Here is a 27,406-nt window from a genome sequence, read left to right on the forward strand (position 1 = left end):
GGTGCAACAAAGGTATTCCTTCATCTTTATAATACTAGTGCATGTATTTATAAATTTCAATGGCTGTAGAATCAAACCAGCCAATCAACAAGCACAGTAACGTACCTATGTCATCTGAAAACATTACAGTGTTATTCAATTGGCTAATAGAAACCTTGTTTCAGTTTGAATTGTGATATTTATAAATATTTATAAAAATGAAGGGAATGCCTTTGTGGTGCCAAACTTGTAATATTTCAGTAATGATACAACATTTGGTAGTTAAAAATACTCTTTTCTTACATGATGCAGTTTGCATTATTTCATAAATTGACTGATTGTTTTTATACACAAAAACATTGCCAGCTAAGTTGCTGACTGGTTTGCTGAGTACGTCTCAAGATCGTTACATGATTAGAGGTGGTTATACAAAACTAATTTTTAAGAAGGTGCATTTGGCTAAATGTGTGCAATGTAATGCAAACTCATTAATCTTGGGAATGAACATGATGATTATCCAACATTTTTATAAAAAATGTAACAATACTAGCTACATTAGCAGTAAAAGCAAACACCAGAACAGATTGACCATAGTAACAACCATATGTATTGTTACACACACTTACAATGTACATGTACCAGAGATGTTTCACTATGAACATTTTGTGATAACTTTGCAATTTGTCATATAGCAATTTATATAATGAGATAAAATAAATCGAAAGGCAAATGCATCTTTGATTGAATTTCACCTTGTAATGAGCATACCAAACCAGTCAGTAACTTAGCTGGTAATTTTGCATTTTTGGTTTACTAAATAATATCACATTGACTGTAATGATTCTTGCTATACAAAGTTTGAACAGCTTGGGATGGCTTGAGGTGATATTTCCTTCTAGTTACATTACTGTTTTCAACCTAGCTTTTAAAATTATCCTAAAAATATATAAAATAGCTACAAGCAGGTGACCTGTGATGAAACTATTTGTTATATGATCAGTCTGTATTTCAAAGTTGTAAGAATGTCCTCTGCGAGTGATAATGATGATGGATAAGGAGAGAGAGAGATTCAGCAATACAGGCAATCACATGTTCTCACAAATGAGTATGTTTTTTTTTATTAGTAGCTATCTTATAAATGTAGATGTATGTAGCCCATTTTCAGCAGAAACTATTTTCCAAACATTACTGAGCATGCATGACAATGACGAGATTCAAACTTCACTGTGAGAGTCACCAGAATTAGATTAGGATTTGTTTAGTTTTATTTAGTGTTTGACAGTGGAAATACATAAATTGGATTCAAAGTCGAATCATTCATGGGTTGTAAAAATATTTGTTATTCATCAACTGTATCAATTAGTCCCTGTTTGGACTCAGTCTGAAATCAGAGACTTGACCTCTGGATTGACCTCTGTATGCATGCTTCCTTACCAATACTTGGACTGGTCTCAACAGATCAAACTTCACACATACATCATACATCTTGGGAGATGCATGCACATCCATTCATTTCACGTTCATACCTTTTACCCTTTTCACCACAAAATTTTCATCACAAATTCACAAAATACCGGTAGTTCTGTTTATAGTCTGCACTTTCCTTCAACAGATTGGGACAAAAAATAGCAAAAATTTTTGAGTAACTGAAAATTGACAATTAGGGGTCATTTCCAGAAATATTGAAGAATATGAGAAAAAAGAGCAGAAACATTTGGCCAAGGAAGGCTGGTGGTAAAAGGGTTATGCCTTGCTGAACATTATTTAAGACAAGGATGAATTGTTTTTACTCTTTCACTTACAAGAAATTGTTGAGACTACTATAAGAGACAATATACACTTCACTTTTCATAATTAATTAAAAATTAATTAAACCAATCCTAGACAATCATTCTGTGCATCTATTTTTTAGTTGACTGGGTAGTCCTGCATAGAAGTGTAACAGTCATTTGATATTCAACTTATTTCTGAAAATATGTACTAAGGCAATTAAGCACTAGATTTTGTTACTAAGTTTGATCACTGGTTACTACTGTGTGAGATTGACTGCGTAGCTGGGTGTCGTTCAGTGTATGTTCGCATCACATCAGGGACATTTGTGGTGGTCACTACCCTCAGTTGGCTAGTCACTCAACAGAGTAAACTGAAAAATGTTCTGTGATGACCACCAAATAAGTTTAGGAGAATGGCATCCCATCGTTGAGGACGATAACCTTTGACCTTATGTCCTGCTTCTGTCCTGAGTAAGACTGTAATTAACTCAGGCATCCTTATCGTAGAGTAGATGATTTCTGTGAGATGATGGATCATTTCTCTTACGTCAGCTTAGTCTGAGTAAGCATTGTTGGTGGTGATTGTTCAATATGAATTTCTTATCTAAAGTAAAAACATCAAATGAAATAGGAATATGGAAGAGACCATTCGAACATTTAACAAAACAATCTCTCAAGCTGTTCAACTTCTACAGTCTATTACCATACTATATACAAAAGCATCATTGGCTTTTCATTATTGAAAGTAACCAATACACTTCTAGAAATGATCCCATGTTGCAAGAAATTGATATGAAGATGGAATCCTTAAGGATATCTTTTTTTTTGATGCCCGCTTTAAGTGAAAAAGTTTTTTAAACTGAAAAAGTGCACCTCTTCCAGCTAATGGATTATCTTGTACATGTATATCATTGAGATAAGATGACTATGATTAAAAAAGGGTTAATAATTGTATGACCTTCTTCATATCTTTAAACCACTATGCATTACATGAATGCTGTAATTTAATATTTGTGATTTGTTTAAATTGTGTGTCATAAAAATTAATAATGAAACATAATGCACTGTCTTGTCTCTGGCAGCCCATCTGTTTTCTCCGCACAAGTTATTTTGCCTGCGGATCTATACATCTAAATTATATACATTCGTTTTTAACTTTTTCTGTTTTTTTATAAATTTTTATAAATACATTGTTTAAAATTCTGAAATAATATTTCAATGATGAATGAAATGTTGTAGATGCTGTGTACAAAATTGAAAATCAACAAGCTTAGTGTTGTGGGGAAATTAATCTGCTTTCACTGCAGGAAAGTGTACGTGTCCAGAAAATTTGATACTACTTGCGAATATGCACATACATTATTAAGTCGTTATAAATAGCTTTGGCTTGCCTTTAAATGAAATATATCCTGTTACCTAGGCAATATATTATAAAAATATGGATATCTTGTTTAAAAGTTTATAATAAACCACCCAACCCGCAAAATGCGAAAGGACTAATTATAAACTGGGTTTTATATTTCTATATACTTTTACTGAAATCCCACTAAATTAAATTTATGTAAAATTACAAATCTTTAAATTTAACGTTCAGTGAAAAATTATCACAATAATGAACTAAAATAAATGCCTTTGCAGTACAAAAATTTTAGTCATTCTGTTAAGTGAAGCAAATGGATTTTAGAATTTAAAAATCAACAGAAAATTGGACAAATCCAAAGTGCACACAGTAGAGATCATCTTGCAGTATGCTGGCCTACAAGACTTGTGCCTTGAATAATGGAGTTTTCAATATAATGGAGTTTTCAATACACATTTGATGTCTATACATTCATTTGAACATAAAAATTTGGTAAATGTTTTATCATGAAAATCATAAAACACATCAAGCAAATTCTAATTTACATGCTTCCATCTGGCAGTTTAATTACACCGGTATACTTTTATGCAAATACAGTTTATCCAAAGATATTTAAAATCAAATCATACTAAAATATAGTTATTATTCTATTACAGCATGTTATAACTTGTCTATGCAAGTATTGTAGCAAGTTCAGTTTGAAAAATAATGATAAGGTACACATTTGGGATTCTACTAAGGTTGAATAGCCACAATGGCTATATATATATTGTTTTCCAGTTAAACCAACTTGCTTGGTTACTTGTCAAACTAAGGGAATACAAAATAATTCATGATGCTGGAGAGTAAATACAAAATAATAATGTCCAATTCGTGTTATATTTTGTCAACTAGGTTGTATATTAACTGTAACTGGGGGTTACATTTATTGTATATAAGGATTTGTTACCTTATGTGACAATTATTCACTGAGGCTTACAGTTAATAATTGTTTTGTCATCTTGAATTTCTCGGGACAACCATTCTGTACACAGAGATATTTATAATATTTTGAACATGTTTATTGACAAGAATATGAATTTTGATTGTCATTTCAATTTTGTTTACATATTTAAATGCTGCGTTTCATTTGTGTTGTGCTACTGGTGATTAGAGTGGACACACAAGTGAAATATTGATGTGGTTTTCAGCATTTGTATAGATAATAATGTTCACATCGTCACAGTATTCAAGTTTGCCTAACATGTCCTTAATTGGACTTTCAATATTGTGCATTTTGATATTCCAATTTGCTCCTAATTCGGCAACGAGCATGGTGTGTTTTTGTGCTTTGACGTGCAGAGTGAAATGTCAACATGATTTGCACAAAATGAGGGGTACGTTTATTCCATTCCACGTGACCAGTGCTCTCACCCAATCAGCTTAGAGTTTTAGAATATGAAAAATGACAATGTTTGATTGTTTTTCCACAAAGTATGTTTTACTGATGTTTATTTCAATGTTATGAGGATGACATAAAGATGACCACTTTCGCTCTACAATTTATTCATCCTAGCTAATTGGTGGTGGAAAGGGCGTTATTTTCTGTAGCCAATTCTAGGAGTAATTCACTAATGGTGTATGGTTAGCCAAGAGACATTTTTCAATCTAATTCATTTCTTGTTATCAACGTGTGGGTCTACTTCTATTTGATTAACAAAACTCATTACTATATATCCCCATCTGAGTGGCCTAATTTAAATCGATCTTCAATCGTTATATTAATTCATTCACATTTATATAATAAATTACCAAATTGTAGGATGTGTGTAGTGTAATTATTGAGTGGGTTGACATGTGTACTATCGTCCATTCAAAATGTGATTGGAATAATTTAAAGATATTCGGGTATGTATTGTGCATATTAAAAATGGTTGATTAAAGGCGCAGGTTTGTGAAAGGATTATTTTTGAAGTAAATCGGGCAAGGCCAGCAAAAAGAGTACTCTGCACAAAGGATCTTTGAAATTCAATTAAATCTATATACTTCTTGTTCACTCGTTTCATAATTGATGATCACAGTCACAATTGCGCCGTGGTGATTGTTTTTCACTGTTCTGTGTGTTTGTGTTCATTTTTATAAGGTGCCCAGAATTCATAATTTAACAGGAACCGCAAATAGTGAATACAATTTTGAAGTCAAATAAATTTAGTGGCAGGTGTTCGTTCTCCATTAGGTTTGGACCCTACGGCATCATTTATACACTGCTTCTCGTGCTCTGTAATGATGTATCTTCTAAAACTGTTGTTCATAATCTGTGTATCTGAACAAATACTAATAAACAGGCCGCATTATTTATATACAATAGACGAACATTATTTTTAATATATTACCAGAGGAATATTCTTTTATTATTCCATTAATAAATGGTTATAATTTAGCTATGGAGACGAGAGAGTGTCACAGATGGTAATGTTTGTTCAAAAAATGGGCTTAGCTATTATATCTCGCTACTTTCTTATGATTGTTCTGTTACATGCAAATGTACAACATTTTCAGTGTTAGGATTCTGTGCATATTTTGTGATATATTGCTGTTTAGCTATCATAACATGATTTATGTGGGTGTCTTTAGTTTTCTTTAGTATATTTAACGTAGAGTGCTTGCCTAGTTTTTATATGGCAGTATTGAAACAACAAATTCTTTACTGTAATGTGCTTTTACCTTTCAAATACTTTTTGGTGATCTGGTGAGTAGTACTTAATTTGCATAATGTAAATGTCATGTGTTTATAACCACCTTGTACAATGAAGTGCACGTTAAAATTACTATTTTGGCAAATCTGGCACTGATTCGAGAAATAACTTATTTTTTATGCTTTGGATAATCCAGATCTGATTTGTTTTTGGTTTAAACTAGTGCATAATATGATTTATAAATTTTCAAAAATTTTGTACATAGAGAGGATGCATGATGGTATACATATCCTCATATACATATACAGATTAAAAGATTATTCTACCCAAAAATAGCATGGGAACCCACATTTTTAGCTCCGCTGTCGACTTTGTCGAGCGGAGCTTATCATATGAGTGATTGTCCGTCGTCGTCCGTGTCAATGTTTTACTTTTTCGACTTCTTCTTGAAAACTACAAGCCTGAATGCTTTGATACGTGGTGTATATGTACCTTGGGTAGACCTCTCTTAGGTTTGTTCATTTCATGTTGATATCTTCAATTCTCTAATTTTGGTGAATATTTTTGTCATTTTTGGTAAAAAGTGATATTTTCGACTTCTTGTTAAAAACCGCAAGTGCAATTGCTTTGATATTACATATATAGGTACTACATGTGGACCTCTCTCAGATTTGTTCATTTTGTAATGATATCTTTAATTCTCTAATTTTGGTGAATATTTTTGTCATTTTTGGTAAAAAGTGATATTTTCGACTTCTTGTTAAAAACCGCAAGTGCAATTGCTTTGATATTACATATATAGGTACTACATGTGGACCTCTCTCAGATTTGTTCATTTTGTAATGATATCTTTAATTCTCTAATTTTGGTGAATATTTTTGTCATTTTTGGTAAAAAGTGATATTTTCGACTTCTTGTTAAAAACCGCAAGTCCAATTGCTTTGATACTACATATATAGGTACTACATGTGGACCTTTCTCAGATTTGTTCATTTTGTGATGATATCTCCAATTCTCTAATTTTGGTGAATATTTTTGTAATTTTTGGTAAAAAGTGAAATTTTCGACTTCTTGTTAAAAACCACAAGTCCGATTGCTTTGATATTACATATATAGGTATTACATGTTGACCTCTCTCAGATTTGTTCATTTTGTGATGATGTCTTCAATTCTCTAATTTTCGTGAATATTTTTGTAATTTTTGGTAAAAAGTGATATTTTCGACTTCTTGTTAAAAACCAAAAGTTCAATTGCTTTGATATTACATATAGGTACTACATGTAGACCTTTCTCAGATTTGTTCATTTCGTGATGATATCTTCAATTCTCTAATTTTGGTGAATATTTTGATCATTTTTGGTAGAAAGTGATATTTTCGACTTCTTGTTAAAAACTGTAAGTCTGATTGCTTTAATACTATACATATTGTTCATTTTCTAATGATATCTTCAGTTCTTTATTTGAAATGTACATTGCTAACAGCGGAGCTATCTCAGCCGACAGGCTGCTTGTTTACATTATCTCCATGTTTTGATATGACTGATTTTGTTCATACAGAATATTGGTAAAATGTGTTAGCACACACCCACTTTTTTTATCTTGACTTTTTCAAATTGGTGACCATTATGTATGCCAATTTTGTGCTTCTTCTCTTCAATTTTGAATATGCAGGTTGTCATTTTTGTCCCCAAAAAATAAGGGCCATTTCAAACGTGGTGTACAAATATCGCACTGCATGTTAGTCCCCGTTGAGATGCAGTCCGAAAACCCAGACTTATGGACTGACCCTTGTGCATCTGTGTGTCTGTGTCCGTGTGTCTGCACCTATATTTTAGACATGCCTGGACCAATCACAATCAAACTTCACACATGCATCATACATAATATTATACATATGCACATCAATTTGTTTCATGATCTGATTAAAGATGGCTGAATGGTGGCCATTTTTGTGCTAAAAAATCATCAAAATCAAGCATTTTTGGATGGATTTTGTTCAAACTTGGTACATACGTTGGACCCTTGATGCACATCATTATATTTTTCCGATCGGATTTAAAATGGCCGACTGGCGACTATTTTGTTTTAATGAATGCAGTTCTAGTGCCATATCTCTTCTATGCTGTGACTGATTATGTTCAAATTTTATATATTCATTATACAATATATTGGTTTGACTATCTGATTCAAAATGACCAAGGGGCAGCCATTTTTGCGCTAAAAATTCATTGAAAATCAAGCATTTCTGGCATTCCTGAACTGGATCTTGGCGTTTATGGATGGATTTTTTTCAAAATTGGTACATACATTAGAGATTATGGGTTTCTGATGCACGTCATTTTATGACGCTGACTGGCGGCCATTTTTTTTTAATAAATGCGCTTTTAGAGTCATACATGTATCTCTGATATGCTTTGACTGATTATGTTCAAATTTTATATATTTGTTATGCAGTAGGTTATAGATATACAGATGTATTCAAAATGGCCGACTGGTGACCATTTTGTTTTAATTAATGCTGTTGCAGAGCGATATTTCTCAATATGGACAAGTATTCGTTTGACAATCAGATACAAGATGTCAATCATTTTAATGTTAAAAAATCATCATAATCAAGCATCATCTTCTGGATCCATACTTTCGACATGTCTATGTTCCAACTATATTACTATAAACAAAACTATATACTGTAGAATACTTTATTTTCGCTTGGAATATATTTTCGCTGAAGGGATGATTCCGTGAAAATAAAATCCAGCGAATATACTTTTTTTCCTATATTTCACATCAAACTCATCAAAAATCAGTGAAAATAAATTCCATACAAAATGCCCCAAAAGCCTTTTCAGTGAACATTAATTCCAGCGAAAGTATCTTAAATTGGATAACTAACGGGGACTGTGTCATGGCTTGTTTTTATTTATCCTCAATCATTGATAGTTGCAATGACACATCATAATGTTTATTTAGCTAAATACCTGCAGGGACTTAATATTTGTTTCTCGTTATCTTTTAAACAGTCTTGCATATATTACAAAAATATGTTAGTTTCACATTTACAGGATCTTGGTACGTACCAAAATTTGTAGTCCTTCATGAGGGGTTACACAATTGCAATCACATGTTTGGTACTGCTCGTGACCTGCCCACCTTGTGCCGAAATCATGCCCTCATTCGTCAATGTTAAATGACCCAAACATGGCAGATGATGATAGTAACAATTACTTTAAATTGTTGAAATCATATCCATTTGCTGTTGTGGTATTTATTATGAGTGATCGTGCAAATGAACAGCAAAGAAGGATTTATTCTTTCATGTTGCAGCAGCACATAAATATGTGTCTCGACATCCAGCTGCATTCATTTTATTCAATACTACAGCATCTAACCATGATGTAGCTGCACTTCCTTACTCGTACGAATCAGTATATGTTCTTTTAAATTCACCACCGAGGGCATGATTTCTATTCGTTGCAAACGTCCGAGCGGCAAATCTCGGCATGTGCCAAGTTTCGGTTCCGACTCCCTATTGGGACTGAGATTGAGTTTTTTTCCGGCACATCCCAGTCGTTTACACATACGTTTCGGCACAAACCAATTGATCCTAAGTCTAGGCATATGATATTTAGTTTAGATATGCAATATTGTTCAATAACGCTCATTTGTAGATGATAACATGTATTGCATTTATGTGAGGAATTAATTTCACATGCAGTGATTAATTAATTCATTTGCATATTTACTCAGTGTCTTTTGTGTATATGGCTAAATGTACTCCTCATTCCTTATATGCCTATTCAATTTTTAATTCATCTGAATATTACCAATATCACGCCTTTAATCTTTGCCACCAATACCCTTATGTCCAGTACACAACTCTTTCTGACTGAGTTTTCTCTTACTTGAGTTTTCTCTTGTAATGGTAAACACATAAAACACTTGTGTGTTGCCTAAATGTATAATGAAAAATGTCATAATTCAGTTGAGGTGTTTATTCTGTCACAACCCATGTCATGAAAGCTGTTCCTGCTGTTATTCAAATACGTCTGGATGCATTCTTCTCATATATTTAGCTTGTATGTATTTAAGTGGCTTGCTCTCTTTGCGTTGATTGTCTGGGCATTCCAATTTTAACAGTGTCTAGACTGCGTTTGCAATTGCCAGACAACAATCATTAGTGTCTTTCTTTTAATGGAATCATTTATATTACTATAATTTTCTCAATACAATCTGTTTTGATAAGAAATTTATTACTCGCATTATAAAAGTATAATGAGTCGATCAGTTCATTTGAAAAAAGAAAAAAACTGTGGAATTAACATTTATTGCTGGTACACACTTTGTATCCCATAAATTTTGGACATTGTGAAAATATGGTGTGCATATTTTATTTATTTGCATGTGAAAACATATTTATTATTATTATATTGACAGTAAATTTTATTTATTATTCTATTGACAGTGAATGGAATGTAAACAATAATATATATGAAAAACATTAATTAATTATTAATACCTCTCTTGATGAATAAAATTCATTGTTCTAGACAGGAAGTCACAGTAAATTTTTGTGAAATTTTGTGTTTGTGCAAACACTTTCAAATGATGAAATAGTGGACATTCCTACTAACTAAAATGGTTTACATTATAGCTTATATACCTCATGTATATTCTAGTGATGGACACAGTCATAATTTGTGTAGTTTTATACATGCTTAGTCTTTCTGTGGTTTTATTAATAAATTCTCATAAAAAGTATAGTATGTGGCTGCAATTTATGGCTGTTACTGATATTTGGGGGCCTGTCCAATATAAATCATGTCTATATAATACAAGTTATTTTCTACTATTAAGAGGACAGGAAATGTAAATTAATTAGGATACCATAATTTTAACAGCATTATTTATTTCTAAATCTTGAATTACATCTCTGACATTCCCAATTGATACATGCTTACTGGGACAGTCTCAAATCTTTCATTTATATTAGATCTTCCTTAACAAATATTGCGAAAGTGAAACATGTACTATGTCACAAATGATTCATGTCTGAACAACTGAAACATTTCCATCTCTATTCAAACAGTAAATCCAACGTGTCAAACTGACGTCATTCTTGAATGATACATTTTTCATAAACAATATATAATGTTTATCATATTTCAACTACAAGCATTTAATGATGATTGTTAGACTAAAAAATTTGCTAAAACTCTCATTTTTCTAATAATGGTATACATGTACTTAATATTAACTATTTTAAGAATTGTCAAAATTAACACTCCTGAGCCAACTAAGGTTTCCCATACACATTAATATACTATTTCATTTTAACCAGACCCTTTTTGCCATGTGTCAAAGTTTAATGTTTTGTCATCTGACCAGTGATCCAGAAAATGGTGACTGTGTTATAGTAAACAAATCAGTTTTACAGGCACAAGATTCAGAGGATCTCCCTGTCAATCAATATAATTGCTCTGTGTAAGGACCTGTAATCTTTACATGGTGAAAATACACGAGTGATTTTACTAAAATTTTATGGGCTTTTGTTATTGATATTCAGTGCATACACCTTCAAATCTAATTTACTGTGTTTGAATTAGATATGTAAGTTGTACAATCAGTGTTGCTGTGTCACTTGTGATTAAAACCATTCTCTCATCTTGATTACATCTCTTCGCATCTATAACATGTATACATAATTTGTAAATGACAATTAATATTGATAGACAAACCTCATGCCATCATGAAAGTGGCATGGAATAGATGTGCTATGTATTCACTGAAAACAGCTGTTTGAAATTCTAGCAGCATGAAAACACATGCAATGATATGTTGTATTGTTCTGTGTAGTTTGCATTAAAACTTTCAATTCACCATTGTAAATGACAGACTCCATATACAGTGAAACTAAATTGAATGCCATTGTGATCTGTTAATTCTTGATTGACAGATTTTACATAAATGGCAACATTTTTATTTTAGTGTCTTTGTTATTACTGATACACAAAGTATGGACACAAAAGAAAGGTGTGCATTAAAAGTCTTTCATTTTCGTTCTCAAATTCCAAGTAAAAATAAAAATAATTGAGGTCATATCAACTACATGTACAAGCATATATACAGCAATTTAGACAAAATCAAGAACAATTTGGATAAACTGTTTGTTTTCATTCATTTTGTAATTATTATTATGTTGTGCTTCTTTCTTTGGGAAGGACTTGAGAACAAAGTTTCTGTACAATTCGTTTGTTTTTGTGCACAGTACATATACTGGGATTACTACACAAGTACAACACACCTTTGGTTTACAGATTATTATATTTTATGTACATACATGTATATGTAAGAATTGTGTGATATCGTATGTAAAATCCATGCTGCTTTCATTCACTAAACACTTATACATCTCATTGCTTTATTATTCACAGAGGTAAGTGTAAATACCGCATTCACCAATAGTGCCTTACTACTGGAGCCAACTGGCTCTGAAACTTCACCACCACCATTACATACAATAGATGTAGAACCATCAATACAAACAAATGTTCACCAAGAATTGAACACCGTGGCCATGGACAAAACTCCTGGTTTCACCGATGTAATCAGTTTGGATGATGCACCCATCACTGTTATTCAGACCAGCACTGTATATGTATCACCTAGCAACACGTCTGTCGTAGATAATTTTTCCTGGCATAACACACCAGCCACTGATGTGAAAACAGGCTCTGCAACTTCACCACCACTATTACATACAATAGATGTAGAACCATCAATACTAACAAATGTTCACCAAGAATTGAACACCGTGGCCATGGACAAAACTCCTGGTTTCACCGATGTAATCAGTTTGGATGATGCACCCATCACTGTTATTCAGACTAGCACTGTGTATGTATCACCTAGCAACACATCTGCCATAGATAATTCATATTGGCATAACGCACCACTGCTGGCAACTCCTTCCCCAGAAACTGTAGTAACTGTAATAGATATTATGGAAACAATTGTAACTACATTAACCGATATGCTGACTATGTCTGCTTCAAATCATCATAGTGATATATCATCCTCATCCTCACCTGGTGTTACTGGTAGTTTTCATCATGTGTCCAGCAGCCAACAAGTTTATAATTCACTGCAGAATTTAAACACAACACAACATAGTCATCTTGTCTCTACTGACTATACAATAACATCCCCTGCTACATTTACATCAGTACAGTTTGAACTTGTTTCAACCATTGGCTTTCAACCGAGTGACATTTACATGCTTTCAGCAACCAATGTTGAATTCGCATCTGTACTGTTTACAGTAAATCCTTCTATCCTACTCTTAACACCTTCACAAATAATTTCACCAACATCATACAGTCTCCAGACATTTTCAATTTTTAGTAGCGATGAAAACAATTTGCAAACTGCCTTGGATGTATCACTGTCGTCAGCTGTTGGTCATAATAATACACAAACGTCCTCTGTTTTGGACACTGCAACTATCACAACTAGTAGTTCTGAAGTTTTTTCCAGCGGTCTCTTAGTTCCGATGCCCTCACAGACCGTTCTAGCATTCTCTGCTTATTTTCCTGATGATCTTTTGCTGTCCTCTTCATTACCTTCTCTAGTGAATGAGCTACACACTAGATCTCAAATTCAACCCACATCCCTGCCAACCACTATGCAAGCAGAAACCATTGAGCTGATACCAGCAACATTGATGACACCAAGTTTAGTAGACACTCCTGCTATCACGGATGCACCTATCTTTACCTCAATGTCAAATGCTTTAGGGGACAATAGCTTGGTGGCGGGTTTTAGTGATATCAGTCCAGAATCATCAAATGGCCAGTTGCTAGCCACCATGCTCATATCCAATGCTTCAAATATAATTCAGTCAGAAATTAGTCAAATAGAACCATCCATTCACCTGTCAGCAATTAGCCAATCACACAAAAGCTATCCAACATCCCAGGTGTCATTGGAAACCACAGGATCTGTACTGCAACCAACTCCATCTGTTTCTGTCTATACTCTAGATCTATCAACTAGTGGACTTTTACCAACTGATACAGATATCACCACTGTGCCTTATTCTGCAAGCTTAAACACTGAAACCACCACTGTGCCTTATTCTAGTATGAACACTGTAGAAACTACTTTAGTGCCTTCTTATTCAAGTCCTAATTCCAGCACAAATAGTCTGAATCCATCCACCTCTTCATTAGAAACACCGTTAGAAACTACTGTAGAAACACTGTCCTCACAACAATTGACAAGTAGTTCAGAACGGGTGACCAACACATTGGTAACTTCGGTGCCAGTAAGCACACGTTTTACCAGAGAGTTGACATCCCTGGTTGCAGAAACCATATCTTCTGTTACTTCAGAACCAAAAACAACAGATATATTTGCTACTTCTCTGCCTTTGGGCAGAAGTAGTACTGAGCCAACAATATCTCCTTCACCTTCACCAAGTAATGGTTTGTTATCAGGGGCCACTACCCAGAAGCCAACAACAACACCTGGGATTGTGTATTGGACTTTAGACAAGGGGTTAACAACTCAGGAGTGCTGGCTTAAGACAGGTAAGTTGAAAGTTACATGGAGATCACAGTACTTCATGTCGTAACACACCAAACCCACATCTCCACCAAAATTGAATGGGTTTATCCTAGTGACCAGGGTAACCTGAAAATTTCATGAATTATAGACAAACAAACTCATGCTGGTTGAAAACATATAAACTGCAGAAACTACTGAATTGTTTTTTCAGCTGTTGAGTTGCTCTAACTGCATTTTACTAATGTAGGAGGGCGCAGTATGCTTTTTTTTGGCGTATCAACTTTTTGTTTGAAAAGTTTGATGACAGCTAGTGATCATCAGGCCTTATAGTTGTGCAGTGAGTGCAGTCCACGGCTGAAACAATTGTTTCGTGGTTTTTGCAGTAATAACAGACAAAACATTATGACGTACATGTATCACAGACCCAAGCTTCTCTTTCTATCCAGAGGGAATGTATATTTATATTATTTTCTCTGTGCCTATAGCTATTAATTTCTAATTATATATGTGTTCATGAGTGCTGTATATGTTATGTTTTAAGCTCTATTTGAAACACATTGCTAATACAAAACTCATATATATTCATGTACTAGACAATAGAAATTACCTATATTGACCATATATATACACTCAAAATAAAGCAAATACGATGTGCAATTGCAGGAATTACCACATTTTGATTTTGCACTCAAAATATATCAACATAAAATATAAAAAGTTTTTGTGCAAGAATAGTTCATTGTATAATGAGCTTATGTTGTTTTGCAGTAATTGCTGTTCCGCCAAGTCAAGATATTGATGATATTCAGTTCATAATTGATTTGGAATTGGGTTTCGCAAGGGCATATGACCTGGGAAAACAACGACAGTCACAGAAGGCTCAAGAGACTGAGAGACTCTTGGATCAGCTTGATCCCTATATTAATCCTCTTGTACTTGATAGGAAAAAACGAGCATCTACTCATAATGGTTACACAGTACAGGTAAGTTCAGTATTTACAAACGGAATATGTGCAATTTATAATTCTGAATTTCAAATTAATTGCACTTCCAGTATATGCATTATATTTGTTTGACCATCAAGTTTAAGATTTTGCTGAATGGTGACCACTTTTATTATTAAAATGCATCAAAATCAAGCATTTTTGTTATTCTGAACCCAGATCTGTTATACATGGACAGCTATTATTCATTTTGGTAATACATTGAACATGTATAATATATAGCAAGACCATAATGTTTTTTCAGATTGGATTCAAAATAATGGATTGTAAATGCTATTTATTAAGCCATGCAATCATCCTTTACAACTACCGGTACATTATATAACGTGTCATTTGTTTCATGTTCTGATTCAATTCAGTTTTATTTACTATTGAACCAACGAGCTCTGTCATAACTTGTTTTTCCTATTTTAAAATTGCATGTGCTTTTATTAGCTCCGCTGTCGACTTTGTCGAGCGGAGCTTATCATATGAGTGATTGTCCGGTGTCGTCCGTCGTCGTCCGTGTCAATGTTTTACTTTTTTGACTTCTACTTGAAAACTACAAGCCTGAATGCTTTGATACTTCGTGTATATGTACATTGGGTAGACCTCTCTCAGATTTGTTCATTTCATTATGATATCTTCAATTCTCTAATTTTGGTGAATATTTTTGTCATTTTTGGTAAAAAGTGATATTTTCGACTTCTTGTTTAAAACCGCAAGTCTAATTGCTTTGATATTATATATATTGGTACTACATGTGGACCTCTCTCAGTTTTGTTCATTTCGTGATGATATCTTTAATTCTCTAATTTTGGTGAATATTTTTGTCATTTTTGGTAAAAAGTGATATTTTCGACTTCTTGTTAAAAACCACAAGTCCAATTGCTTTGATATTACATATATAGGTACTACATGTGGACCACTCTCAAATTTGTTCATTTTGTAATGATATCGTCAATTCTCTAATTTTGGTGAATATTTTTGTCATTTTTGGTAAAAAGTGATATTTTCGACTTCTTGTTAAAAACGACAAGTCCGATTGCTTTGATATTATTACATATATAGGTACTACATGTGGACCTCTCTCAGATTTGTTCATTTTGTAATGATATCTTTAATTATCTAATTTTGGTGAATATTTTTGTCATTTTTGGTAAAAAGTGATATTTTCTTCTTGTTAAAAACCACAATCATTTATGGTAAAAAATGATATTTTTGAATTCTTGTTGAAAACAGCAAGTCCCATTGCATTGATACTATACGTATTGTTCATTTTCTAATGATATCTTCTGTTCTTTAATTGAAATGTGCATTGCTAACAGCGGAGCTATCTCAGCCGAGAGGCTGCTTGTTTGCTTTTTTGTTCATTTCCCTTCAATTACGTTTCAGTGGCTGTCACTGTCGCATTCTGAGTCTTGCCGATAACATTTTGGTTCAAATTCACCTTGCTATCGCCGAGAAAATTCAAGAAATTTTTCATTTCTTTGTCAACTAACATGCCGAAAATCAAATTAGCATAACAATTGCGTTTGAAGGTTGTCGCCATTTTATTCGACATCTTTCCACACCAGTGCCACACCACAGACAACTAAAACATTTAAACCTTTGTTGGGAAATTCACGTGCATTAAATTGCGTTTTAGGGTCCAAAGACTGCAGTCGAACCAGAGATAACCAGAACATTGATTCGTTTCAAAAATGTTCGTTGTTAAATTCACGTTTGAAAACGTTTTTGACCTTTGCGAATTGATGATAAGCAAACAATCATGGTAGATTGGCGCTGACCTTCTCTCGATCGGAAACAAAGGGAGATAAGACTTGATTTTTATAGACACAGGTCATTTAGATTGGACGGTTACTTTTGTTTCAGGTTCGTTGTTGTTTTGGGTGAATATAGAACATGTTCAAGCCCAAAATGTAGCAACAATAATAACTTTATCACTCAACAATTACTATCTGTGGGTAATGTATGATAAGCAAAATGATCACGTCGCTGTACATTGAAACACACTCTCGAACTTGACAACATTCACTTACAGACCACTAAGCAAATAGGTGGAAATACCAGTTACATCACTCATGAAGATTGATGATTCGATTGCTGGCTGGGATAGCTGCATTTAGTGTTTCTATGCAATGTAAAATCATATCGATGCTGTGGGCGGCAAAGGCTGACAGATTGTTTTGGTTCTGTGGCCAGCTCTCATAGCACGGGCAACTGACATTTGCTGCCTTTTTAGCTCCGCTGTCGACTTTGTCGAGCGGAGCTTATCATATGAGTGATTGTCCGTCGTCGTCGTTCTAATTTTTGGTAAAAAGTGATATTTTCGACTTCTTGTTAAAAACCAATAGTTCAATTGCTTTGATATTACATATATAGATACTACATGTAGACCTTTCTCAGATTTATTCATTTCGTGATGATATCTTCAATTCTCTAATTTTGATGAATATTTTTGGTAGAAAGTGATATTTTCGACTTCTTGTTAAAAACTGTAAGTCTGATTGCTTTGATACTATACATATTGTTCATTTTCTAATGATGTCTTCAGTTCTTTAATTGAAATGTGCATTGCTAACAGCGGAGCTATCTCAGCCGATAGGCTGCTTGTTTAGCTCCGCTGTCGACTTTGTCGAGCGGAGCTTATCATATGAGTGATTGTCCGGTGTCCGTCGTCCGTGTCAATGTTTTACTTTTTCGACTTCTTCTTGAAAACTACAAGCCTGAATGCTTTGATACTTGGTGAATATGTACCTTGGGTAGACCTCTCTCAGATTTGTTCATTTCATGATCATATCTTCAATTCTCTAATTTTGGTGAATATTTTTGTCATTTTTGGTAAAAAGTGATATTTTCGACTTCTTGTTAAAAACGACAAGTCCAATTGCTTAAGTTGATATTACATATATAGATACTACATATGGACCACTCTCAAATTTGTTCATTTCATGATGATATCTTCAATTCTCTAATTTTGATGAATATTTTTGTCATTTTTGGTAAAAAGTGATATTTTCTTCTTGTTAAAAACCACAATCATTTATGGTTAAAAATCATATTTTTGAATTCTTGTTGAAAACAGCAAGTCCCATTGCATTGATACTATGCATATTGTTCATTTTCTAATAATATCTTCTGTTCTTTAATTGAAATGTGCATTGCTAACAGCGGAGCTATCTCAGCCGAGAGGCTGCTTGTTTTATTTTGTCTCTAAATTCTGATTGAAACCTAAAATAAAAGCTATGACACACACATTTCTCACTGATTCGTGATGACAATACTAGTATTAATTAGATCAAAAATCAAACCCACTAATACACATTTATGGAGATTGTTATTATGCAAGCAGTGCACATGCATATTAGACAATTTTAATTTCATTGTTTTCTCATTCAATACTTAAATTTTCATAGTTGAGTCTTTCTATCAATATACAGTGTTAAACAACTATACAAAAAATTACATTTTTTTCCATATTGCATCTTTAAAATCAATATTTTCATTTTGTAATACATTTTTTGCTAAAATTAACTTCCAATACTTGCACATGTAGTTGTATTAGAACTGTACCAATTCTACCTCCATCCCACATAGTCTGTTTTGACTTTTACATTTAGTGGATGGCTACTAATAAAGTTAATACGGTACAAGTCCATGGTATATTACTGTTTACCAGGGTAGAGTTGCTGCTCAAGTCAAAGATTATGCACCAATTTAAAATATTACTTATTGTAATGGAATAATTATGTACCTGATAGTGATCACATGTCATGCTAAATTATAGTTATAATTATGTACCCTAGATATACATGCTTATACTGAAATACAGTCAGGAAGGCTAATGGATAAGAAATACTTGAGATATGAAGGCCCCAATTAATGCTCATGCACAGTGCTAGTTTGTTAATATTAACAGTTCAGTGTAGATCTTTTGACAAATCACATTACACAGCAAATGAATGGTATAGTCAGACATTAAAGCCTTACAATTTATTGCACAAAGAACACTGCACACTAACAGCATGTTAATGTGTTTGCCTTATGGCTATAAATGTATATGCCATATGTATGCATACATGTGTACCTGACAGAATACTGAAATCAGACTCTGCTTTTCTAAAATGCAAATCATTTTAACACAAGACTTCTCTGTATCTCAGTTTGATATATCTTGTCTATGCATTCTGGTTCTTGTTGTGTTTTCACAATAATTCTTGTAATAATGATCTTTGAGTAGAGATAAACTGTACTTACCTCGTAGTGCAATATATCATGTAATACAAACTATATTATGTTGGTTTACAGATGATTGACCAAATGAGAAATAGTCTGTATCCCCAGAATGTGGAGACTGTATTCTATGTCGCCGAGGGCAACAATTATAACAGAGTACTTGCTTATGACTCTGTTGCTACGTACAGCATGTTGACATTATCAGAACTGACTTTTTTTATTGGTTATCCAGTAAAATCTGAAATTACAGGTAAATCTTGTTATTAAGCTGAATGATGTAATCAAGAGTTACGCATGTTATTAAATTGATATGTAAATGTAATTATGTAATGTTTTGCTTCATGTGCTTTATGTGGGCATCTATAATCAGTAATACTTGAAAATTAGATAAATCATGTTTGATTAAGGATTGTAAACTAACCACACAGTAATGTACCATACATGTAGGTATCTGTGATGGTTAGAATACATCAGTCTTTGCATTGCATAATGCAAGATTCGTAGGTATGCCTTGTGTAAGTGTTGAGTCACAGGTAGCAATTTTGGAGATACATTGTTAATGTTAAGGGTGGTGTTGGTATTTAGTCACAGGTGTCAGTTCTGAAGGTACCTTGTGTATGTTTGGGGTGGTGTTGGGTCACATGTGTCAGTTCTGAAGGTACCTTGTATATGTTTGGGGTGGGATTGGTGTTGGGTCACATGTGTCAGTTCTGAAGGTACCTTGTATATGTTTGGGGTGGGATTGGTGTTGGGTCACATGTGTCAGTTCTGAAGGTACCTTGTATATGTTTGGGGTGGGATTGGTGTTGGGTCACATGTGTCAGTTCTGAAGGTACCTTGTATATGTTTGGGGTGGTGTTGGTGTTGGGTCACATGTGTCAGTTCTGAAGGTACCTTGTGTATGTTTTGGGTGGGATTGGTGTTGGGTCACATGTGTCAGTTCTGAAGGTACCTTGTGTATGTTTTGAGGTTGGATTGGTATGGGGTTACAGGTGTTAGTTTTGAAGGTACCTTGTGTATGTTTTGAGGTTGGATTGGTGTTGGGTCACAGGTGTCAGTTCTGAAGGTACCTTGTGTTTGTTTTGGGTGGTGTTGGTATTTAGTCACAGGTGTCAGTTCTGAAGGTACCTTGTGTTTGTTTTGGGTGGGATTGGTGTTGGGTCACAGGTGTCAGTTCTGAAGGTACCTTGTGTATGTTTTGGGTGGGATTGGTGTTGGGTCACAGGTGTCAGTTCTGAAGGTACCTTGTGTATGTTTTGGGTGGTGTTGGTATTTAGTCACAGGTGTCAGTTCTGAAGGTACCTTGTGTTTGTTTTGGGTGGGATTGGTGTTGGGTCACAGGTGTCAGTTCTGAAGGTACCTTGTGTTTGTTTTGGGTGGGATTGGTGTTGGGTCACAGGTGTCAGTTCTGAAGGTACCTTGTGTATGTTTTGGGTGGGATTGGTGTTGGGTCACAGGTGTCAGTTCTGAAGGTACCTTGTGTATGTTTTGGGTGGTGTTGGTATTTAGTCACAGGTGTCAGTTCTGAAGGTACCTTGTGTTTGTTTTGGGTGGGATTGGTGTTGGGTCATAGGTGTCAGTTCTGAAGGTACCTTGTGTTTGTTTTGGGTGGGATTGGTGTTGGGTCACAGGTGTCAGTTCTGAAGGTACCTTGTGTATGTTTTGAGTGGGATTGGTGTTGGGTCACAGGTGTCAGTTCTGAAGGTACCTTGTGTATGTTTTGAGGTTGGATTGGTATGTGGTTACAGGTGTTAGTTTTGAAGGTACCTTGTGTTTGTTTGAGGTTGGATTGGTATGGGGTTACAGGTGTCAGTTCTGAAGGTACCTTGTGTTTGTTTGAGGTTGGATTGGTATGGGGTTACAGGTGTTAGTTTTGAAGGTACCTTGTGTATGTTTGGGTGGGATGGTATTGGGTCACAGGTGTCAGTTCTGAAGGTACCTTGTGTATGTTTTGGGTGGGAATGGTGTTGGGTCACAGGTGTCAGTTCTGAAGGTACCTTATGCATGTTTTGGGTGGGGGATGGTTTTGGGTCACAGGTGTCAGTTCTGAAGGTACCTTGTATATGTTTGGGTGCAGTTTGTTTTGGATCACAGGTGTCAGTTCTGAAGGTACATTGTGTATGTTTTGGGTGGGAGATGGTTTTGGGTCACAGGTGTCAGTTCTGAAGGTACCTTGTGTATGTTTTGGGTGGGGGATGGTTTTGGGTCACAGGTGTCAGTTCTGAAGGTACCTTGTATTTGTTTTGGGTGGGATTGGTGTTGGGTCACAGGTGTCAGTTCTGAAGGTACCTTGTATTTGTTTTGGGTGGGATTGGTGTTGGGTCACAGGTGTCAGTTCTGAAGGTACCTTGTGTATGTTTGGGTGGGATTGGTGTTGGGTCACATGTGTCAGTTCTGAAGGTACCTTGTGTATGTTTTGGGTGGGATTGGTGTTGGGTCATAGGTGTCAGTTCTGAAGGTACCTTGTGTATGTTTGGGTGGGATTGGTGTTGGGTCACATGTGTCAGTTCTGAAGGTACCTTGTGTATGTTTTGGGTGGGATTGGTGTTGGGTCACATGTGTCAGTTCTGAAGGTACCTTGTGTATGTTTTGGGTGGGATTGGTGTTGGGTCACATGTGTCAGTTCTGAAGGTACCTTGTGTATGTTTTGGGTGGGATTGGTGTTGCGTCACATGTGTCAGTTCTGAAGGTACCTTGTGTATGTTTTGGGTGGGATTGGTGTTGGGTCACATGTGTCAGTTCTGAAGGTACCTTGTATATGTTTGGGGTGGGATTGGTGTTGGGTCACATGTGTCAATTCTGAAGGTACCTTGTGTATGTTTGGGTGGGATTGGTGTTGGGTCACAGGTGTCAGTTCTGAAGGTACCTTGTGTATGTTTTGGGTGGGATTGGTGTTGGGTCATAGGTGTCAGTTCTGAAGGTACCTTGTGTATGTTTTGGGTGGGATTGGTGTTGGATCACAGGTGTCAGTTATGTAGGTACCTCGTGCATGCTTTGGGTGGGATTGGTATTGGGTCACAGGTGTCAGTTGTGAAGGTACCTTGTGTATGTTTGGGTGGGATTGGTATTTAGTCACAGGTGTCAGTTCTGAAGGTACCTTGTGTATGTTTTGGGTGGGAGATGGTTTTGGGTCACAGGTGTCAGTTCTGAAGGTACCTTGTGTATGTTTTGGGTGGGATTGGTGTTGGGTCACAGGTGTCAGTTGTGAAGGTACCTTGTGTATGTTTTGGGTGGGATTGGTGTTGGGTCACAGGTGTCAGTTCTGAAGGTACCCTGTGTATGTTTGAGGTCAGATTGGTTTGGGGTTACAGGTGTCAGTTCTGAAGGTACCTTGTGTATGTTTTCGGTGGGATTGGTGTTGGGTCACATGTGTCAGTTCTGAAGGTACCCTGTGTATGTTTGAGGTCAGATTGGTTTGGGGTCACAGGTGTCAGTTCTGAAGGTACCTTGTGTATGTTTTCGGTGGGATAGGGGTGTTGGATCACAGGTGTCAGTTCTGAAGGTACATGTACCTTGTGTATGTTTTGGGTGGGGATGGTTTTGGGTCACATGTGTCAGTTCTGAAGGTACCTTTTGTATGTTTTGGGTGGGATTGGTGTTGGGTCACAGGTGTCAGTTCTGAAGGTACCCTGTGTATGTTTGAGGTCAGATTGGTTTGGGGTTACAGGTGTCAGTTCTGAAGGTACCTTGTGTATGTTTTCGGTGGGATTGGTGTTGGGTCACATGTGTCAGTTCTGAAGGTACCCTGTGTATGTTTGAGGTCAGATTGGTTTGGGGTCACAGGTGTCAGTTCTGAAGGTACCTTGTGTATGTTTTCGGTGGGATAGGGGTGTTGGATCACAGGTGTCAGTTCTGAAGGTACCTTGTGTATGTTTTGGGTGGGAGATGGTTTTGGGTCACAGGTGTCAGTTTTGAAGGTACCTTGTGTATGTTTTGGGTGGGGATGGTTTTGGGTCACAGGTGTCAGTTCTGAAGGTACCTTGTATATGTTTGGGTGGGATTGGTGTTGGATCACAGGTGTCAGTTCTGAAGGTACCTTGTGTATGTTTTGGGTGGAATTGGTGTTGGGTCACAGGTATCAGTTCTGAAGGTACCTTATGTTTGGGTGGGATGGTATTGGGTCACAGGTGCCAGTTCTGAAGGTACCTTGTGTTTGTTTTTGGGTAGAAATGGTATTGGGTCACAGGTGTCAGTTCTGAAGGTACCTTGTGCATGTTTCAGGTGGGGGATGATGTTGGGTCACAGGTGTCAGTTCTGAAGGTACCTTGTGTATGTTTTGGGTGGGATTGGTGTTGGGTCATAGGTGTCAGTTCTGAAGGTACCTTGTGTATGTTTTGGGTGGGATTGGTGTTGGATCACAGGTGTCAGTTATGTAGGTACCTCGTGCATGCTTTGGGTGGGATTGGTATTGGGTCACAGGTGTCAGTTGTGAAGGTACCTTGTGTATGTTTGGGTGGGATTGGTATTTAGTCACAGGTGTCAGTTCTGAAGGTACCTTGTGTATGTTTTGGGTGGGAGATGGTTTTGGGTCACAGGTGTCAGTTCTGAAGGTACCTTGTGTATGTTTTGGGTGGGATTGGTGTTGGGTCACAGGTGTCAGTTGTGAAGGTACCTTGTGTATGTTTTGGGTGGGATTGGTGTTGGGTCACAGGTGTCAGTTCTGAAGGTACCCTGTGTATGTTTGAGGTCAGATTGGTTTGGGGTTACAGGTGTCAGTTCTGAAGGTACCTTGTGTATGTTTTCGGTGGGATTGGTGTTGGGTCACATGTGTCAGTTCTGAAGGTACCCTGTGTATGTTTGAGGTCAGATTGGTTTGGGGTCACAGGTGTCAGTTCTGAAGGTACCTTGTGTATGTTTTCGGTGGGATAGGGGTGTTGGATCACAGGTGTCAGTTCTGAAGGTACATGTACCTTGTGTATGTTTTGGGTGGGGATGGTTTTGGGTCACATGTGTCAGTTCTGAAGGTACCTTTTGTATGTTTTGGGTGGGATTGGTGTTGGGTCACAGGTGTCAGTTCTGAAGGTACCCTGTGTATGTTTGAGGTCAGATTGGTTTGGGGTTACAGGTGTCAGTTCTGAAGGTACCTTGTGTATGTTTTCGGTGGGATTGGTGTTGGGTCACATGTGTCAGTTCTGAAGGTACCCTGTGTATGTTTGAGGTCAGATTGGTTTGGGGTCACAGGTGTCAGTTCTGAAGGTACCTTGTGTATGTTTTCGGTGGGATAGGGGTGTTGGATCACAGGTGTCAGTTCTGAAGGTACCTTGTGTATGTTTTGGGTGGGAGATGGTTTTGGGTCACAGGTGTCAGTTTTGAAGGTACCTTGTGTATGTTTTGGGTGGGGATGGTTTTGGGTCACAGGTGTCAGTTCTGAAGGTACCTTGTATATGTTTGGGTGGGATTGGTGTTGGATCACAGGTGTCAGTTCTGAAGGTACCTTGTGTATGTTTTGGGTGGAATTGGTGTTGGGTCACAGGTATCAGTTCTGAAGGTACCTTATGTTTGGGTGGGATGGTATTGGGTCACAGGTGCCAGTTCTGAAGGTACCTTGTGTTTGTTTTTGGGTAGAAATGGTATTGGGTCACAGGTGTCAGTTCTGAAGGTACCTTGTGCATGTTTCAGGTGGGGGATGATGTTGGGTTACAGGTATCAGTTCTGAAGGTACCTTGTGTATGTTTGGGTGGGATGGTGTTGGGTCACAGGTGTCAGTTCTGAAGGTACCTTGTGTATGTTTGAGTGGGATTGGTGTTGGGTCACAGATGTCAGTTCTGAAGGTACGTTATGTATGTTTGAGTGGGATGGTATTGGGTCACAGGTGTCAGTTCTGAAGGTACCTTATGTATGTTTGGGTGAGATTGGTGTTGGGTCGCAGGTATCAGTTCTGAAGGTACCTTATGTATGTTTTGGGTGGGATTGGTGTTGGGTCACAGGTGTCAGTTCTGAAGGTACCTTGTGTATGTTTTGGGTGGGATTGGTGTTGGGTCACAGGTGTCAGTTCTGAAGGTACCTTGTGTATGTTTTGGGTGGGATTGGTGTTGGGTCACAGGTGTCAGTTCTGAAGGTACCTTGTGTATGTTTTGGGTGGGATTGGTGTTGGGTCACAGGTGTAAGTTCTGAAGGTACCTTGTGTATGTTTTGGGTGGGATTGGTGTTGGGTCACGGGTGTCAGTTCTGAAGGTACCTTGTGTATGTTTTGGGTGGGATTGGTGTTGGGTCACGGGTGTCAGTTCTGAAGGTACCTTGTGTATGTTTTGGGTGGGATTGGTGTTGGGTCACAGGTGTCAGTTCTGAAGGTACCTTGTGTATGTTTTGGGTGGGATTGGTGTTGGGTCACAGGTGTCAGTTCTGAAGGTACCTTGTGTATTTTTTGGATGGGATTGGTGTTGGGTCACAGGTGTCAGTTCTGAAGGTACCTTGTGTATGTTTTGGGTGGGATTGGTGTTGGGTCACAGGTGTCAGTTCTGAAGGTACCTTGTGTATGTTTTGGGTGGGATTGGTGTTGGGTCACAGGTGTCAGTTCTGAAGGTACCTTGTGTATGTTTTGGGTGGGATTGGTGTTGGGTCACAGGTGTCAGTTCTGAAGGTACCTTGTGTATGTTTTGGGTGGGATTGGTGTTGGGTCACAGGTGTCAGTTCTGAAGGTACCCTGTGTATGTTTTGGGTGGGATTGGTGTTGGGTCACATGTGTCAGTTCTGAAGGTACCTTTTGTATGTTTTGGGTGGGATTGGTGTTGGGTCACAGGTGTCAGTTCTGAAGGTACCTTGTGTATGTTTTGGGTGGGATTGGTGTTGGGTCACAGGTGTCAGTTCTGAAGGTACCCTGTGTATGTTTTGGGTGGGATTGGTGTTGGGTCACAGGTGTCAGTTCTGAAGGTACCTTTTGTATGTTTTGGGTGGGATTGGTGTTGGGTCACATGTGTCAGTTGTGAAGGTACCTTGTGTATGTTTTGGGTGGGATTGGTATTGGGTCACAGGTGTCAGTTCTGAAGGTACCCTGTGTATGTTTGAGGTCAGATTGATGTTGGGTCACAGGTGTCAGTTCTGAAGGTACCTTTTGTATGTTTTGGGTGGGATTGGTGTTGGGTCACAGGTGTCAGTTGTGAAGGTACCTTGTGTATGTTTTGGGTGGGATTGGTGTTGGGTCACAGGTGTCAGTTGTGAAGGTACCTTGTGTATGTTTTGGGTGGGATTGGTATTGGGTCACAGGTGTCAGTTCTGAAGGTACCTTGTGTATGTTTTGGGTGGGATTGGTGTTGGGTCACAGGTGTCAGTTGTGAAGGTACCTTGTGTATGTTTTGGGTGGGATTGGTATTGGGTCACAGGTGTCAGTTCTGAAGGTACCTTGTGTATGTTTTGGGTGGGATTGGTGTTGGGTCACAGGTGTCAGTTGTGAAGGTACCTTGTGTATGTTTTGGGTGGGATTGGTGTTGGGTCACAGGTGTCAGTTGTGAAGGTACCTTGTGTATGTTTTGGGTGGGATTGGTGTTGGGTCACAGGTGTCAGTTCTGAAGGTACCTTGTGTATGTTTTGGGTGGGATTGGTATTGGGTCACAGGTGTCAGTTCTGAAGGTACCTTGTGTTTGTTTTAGGTGGGATTGGTGTTGGTGAATATAACTTGATCACTATCAATTACTATTGATCTCTCAAAAACAATATTTGGGTTTACATCCACTTTTGTTTGTTATATATATATTGTGGTTTTGAAGACTAAGGTCAACTATAACCCAACCTACTTTATTTTTACTTCCCGACCCTAAACCTTTTTTGGCCATATTTGGGAAAACATCACAAAATTGTGCCAGGTTTTGAATGAGATTTTACAGTAATTCAAAACTT

The 27,406-nt window shown here is 36.7% G+C and overlaps 1 protein-coding gene across 2 annotated transcripts in view; it reads left to right on the top strand.

Moving 5' to 3' along the window:
• Positions 1-27,406, top strand: part of LOC100372358 (uncharacterized) — a 52,774-nt gene that overhangs the window by 1,197 nt on the left and 24,171 nt on the right. Inside the window, exons 2-4 of one of the 2 annotated variants that reach the window (XM_085500938.1) lie at positions 14,282-14,374; positions 15,120-15,334; positions 19,646-19,823. In XM_085500938.1, the coding sequence (XP_085357064.1) occupies positions 14,282-14,374; positions 15,120-15,334; positions 19,646-19,823 (486 nt within the window). Of the gene's footprint in view, positions 1-13,232; positions 14,375-15,119; positions 15,335-19,645; positions 19,824-27,406 lie in introns of those variants that run through there. The other variant, XM_085500937.1, reaches the window with a different exon arrangement.

Source organism: Saccoglossus kowalevskii, chromosome 1, assembly GCF_978046115.1.
Source record: "Saccoglossus kowalevskii chromosome 1, keSacKowa6.1, whole genome shotgun sequence".
Classification (NCBI taxonomy): domain Eukaryota; kingdom Metazoa; phylum Hemichordata; class Enteropneusta; family Harrimaniidae; genus Saccoglossus; species Saccoglossus kowalevskii.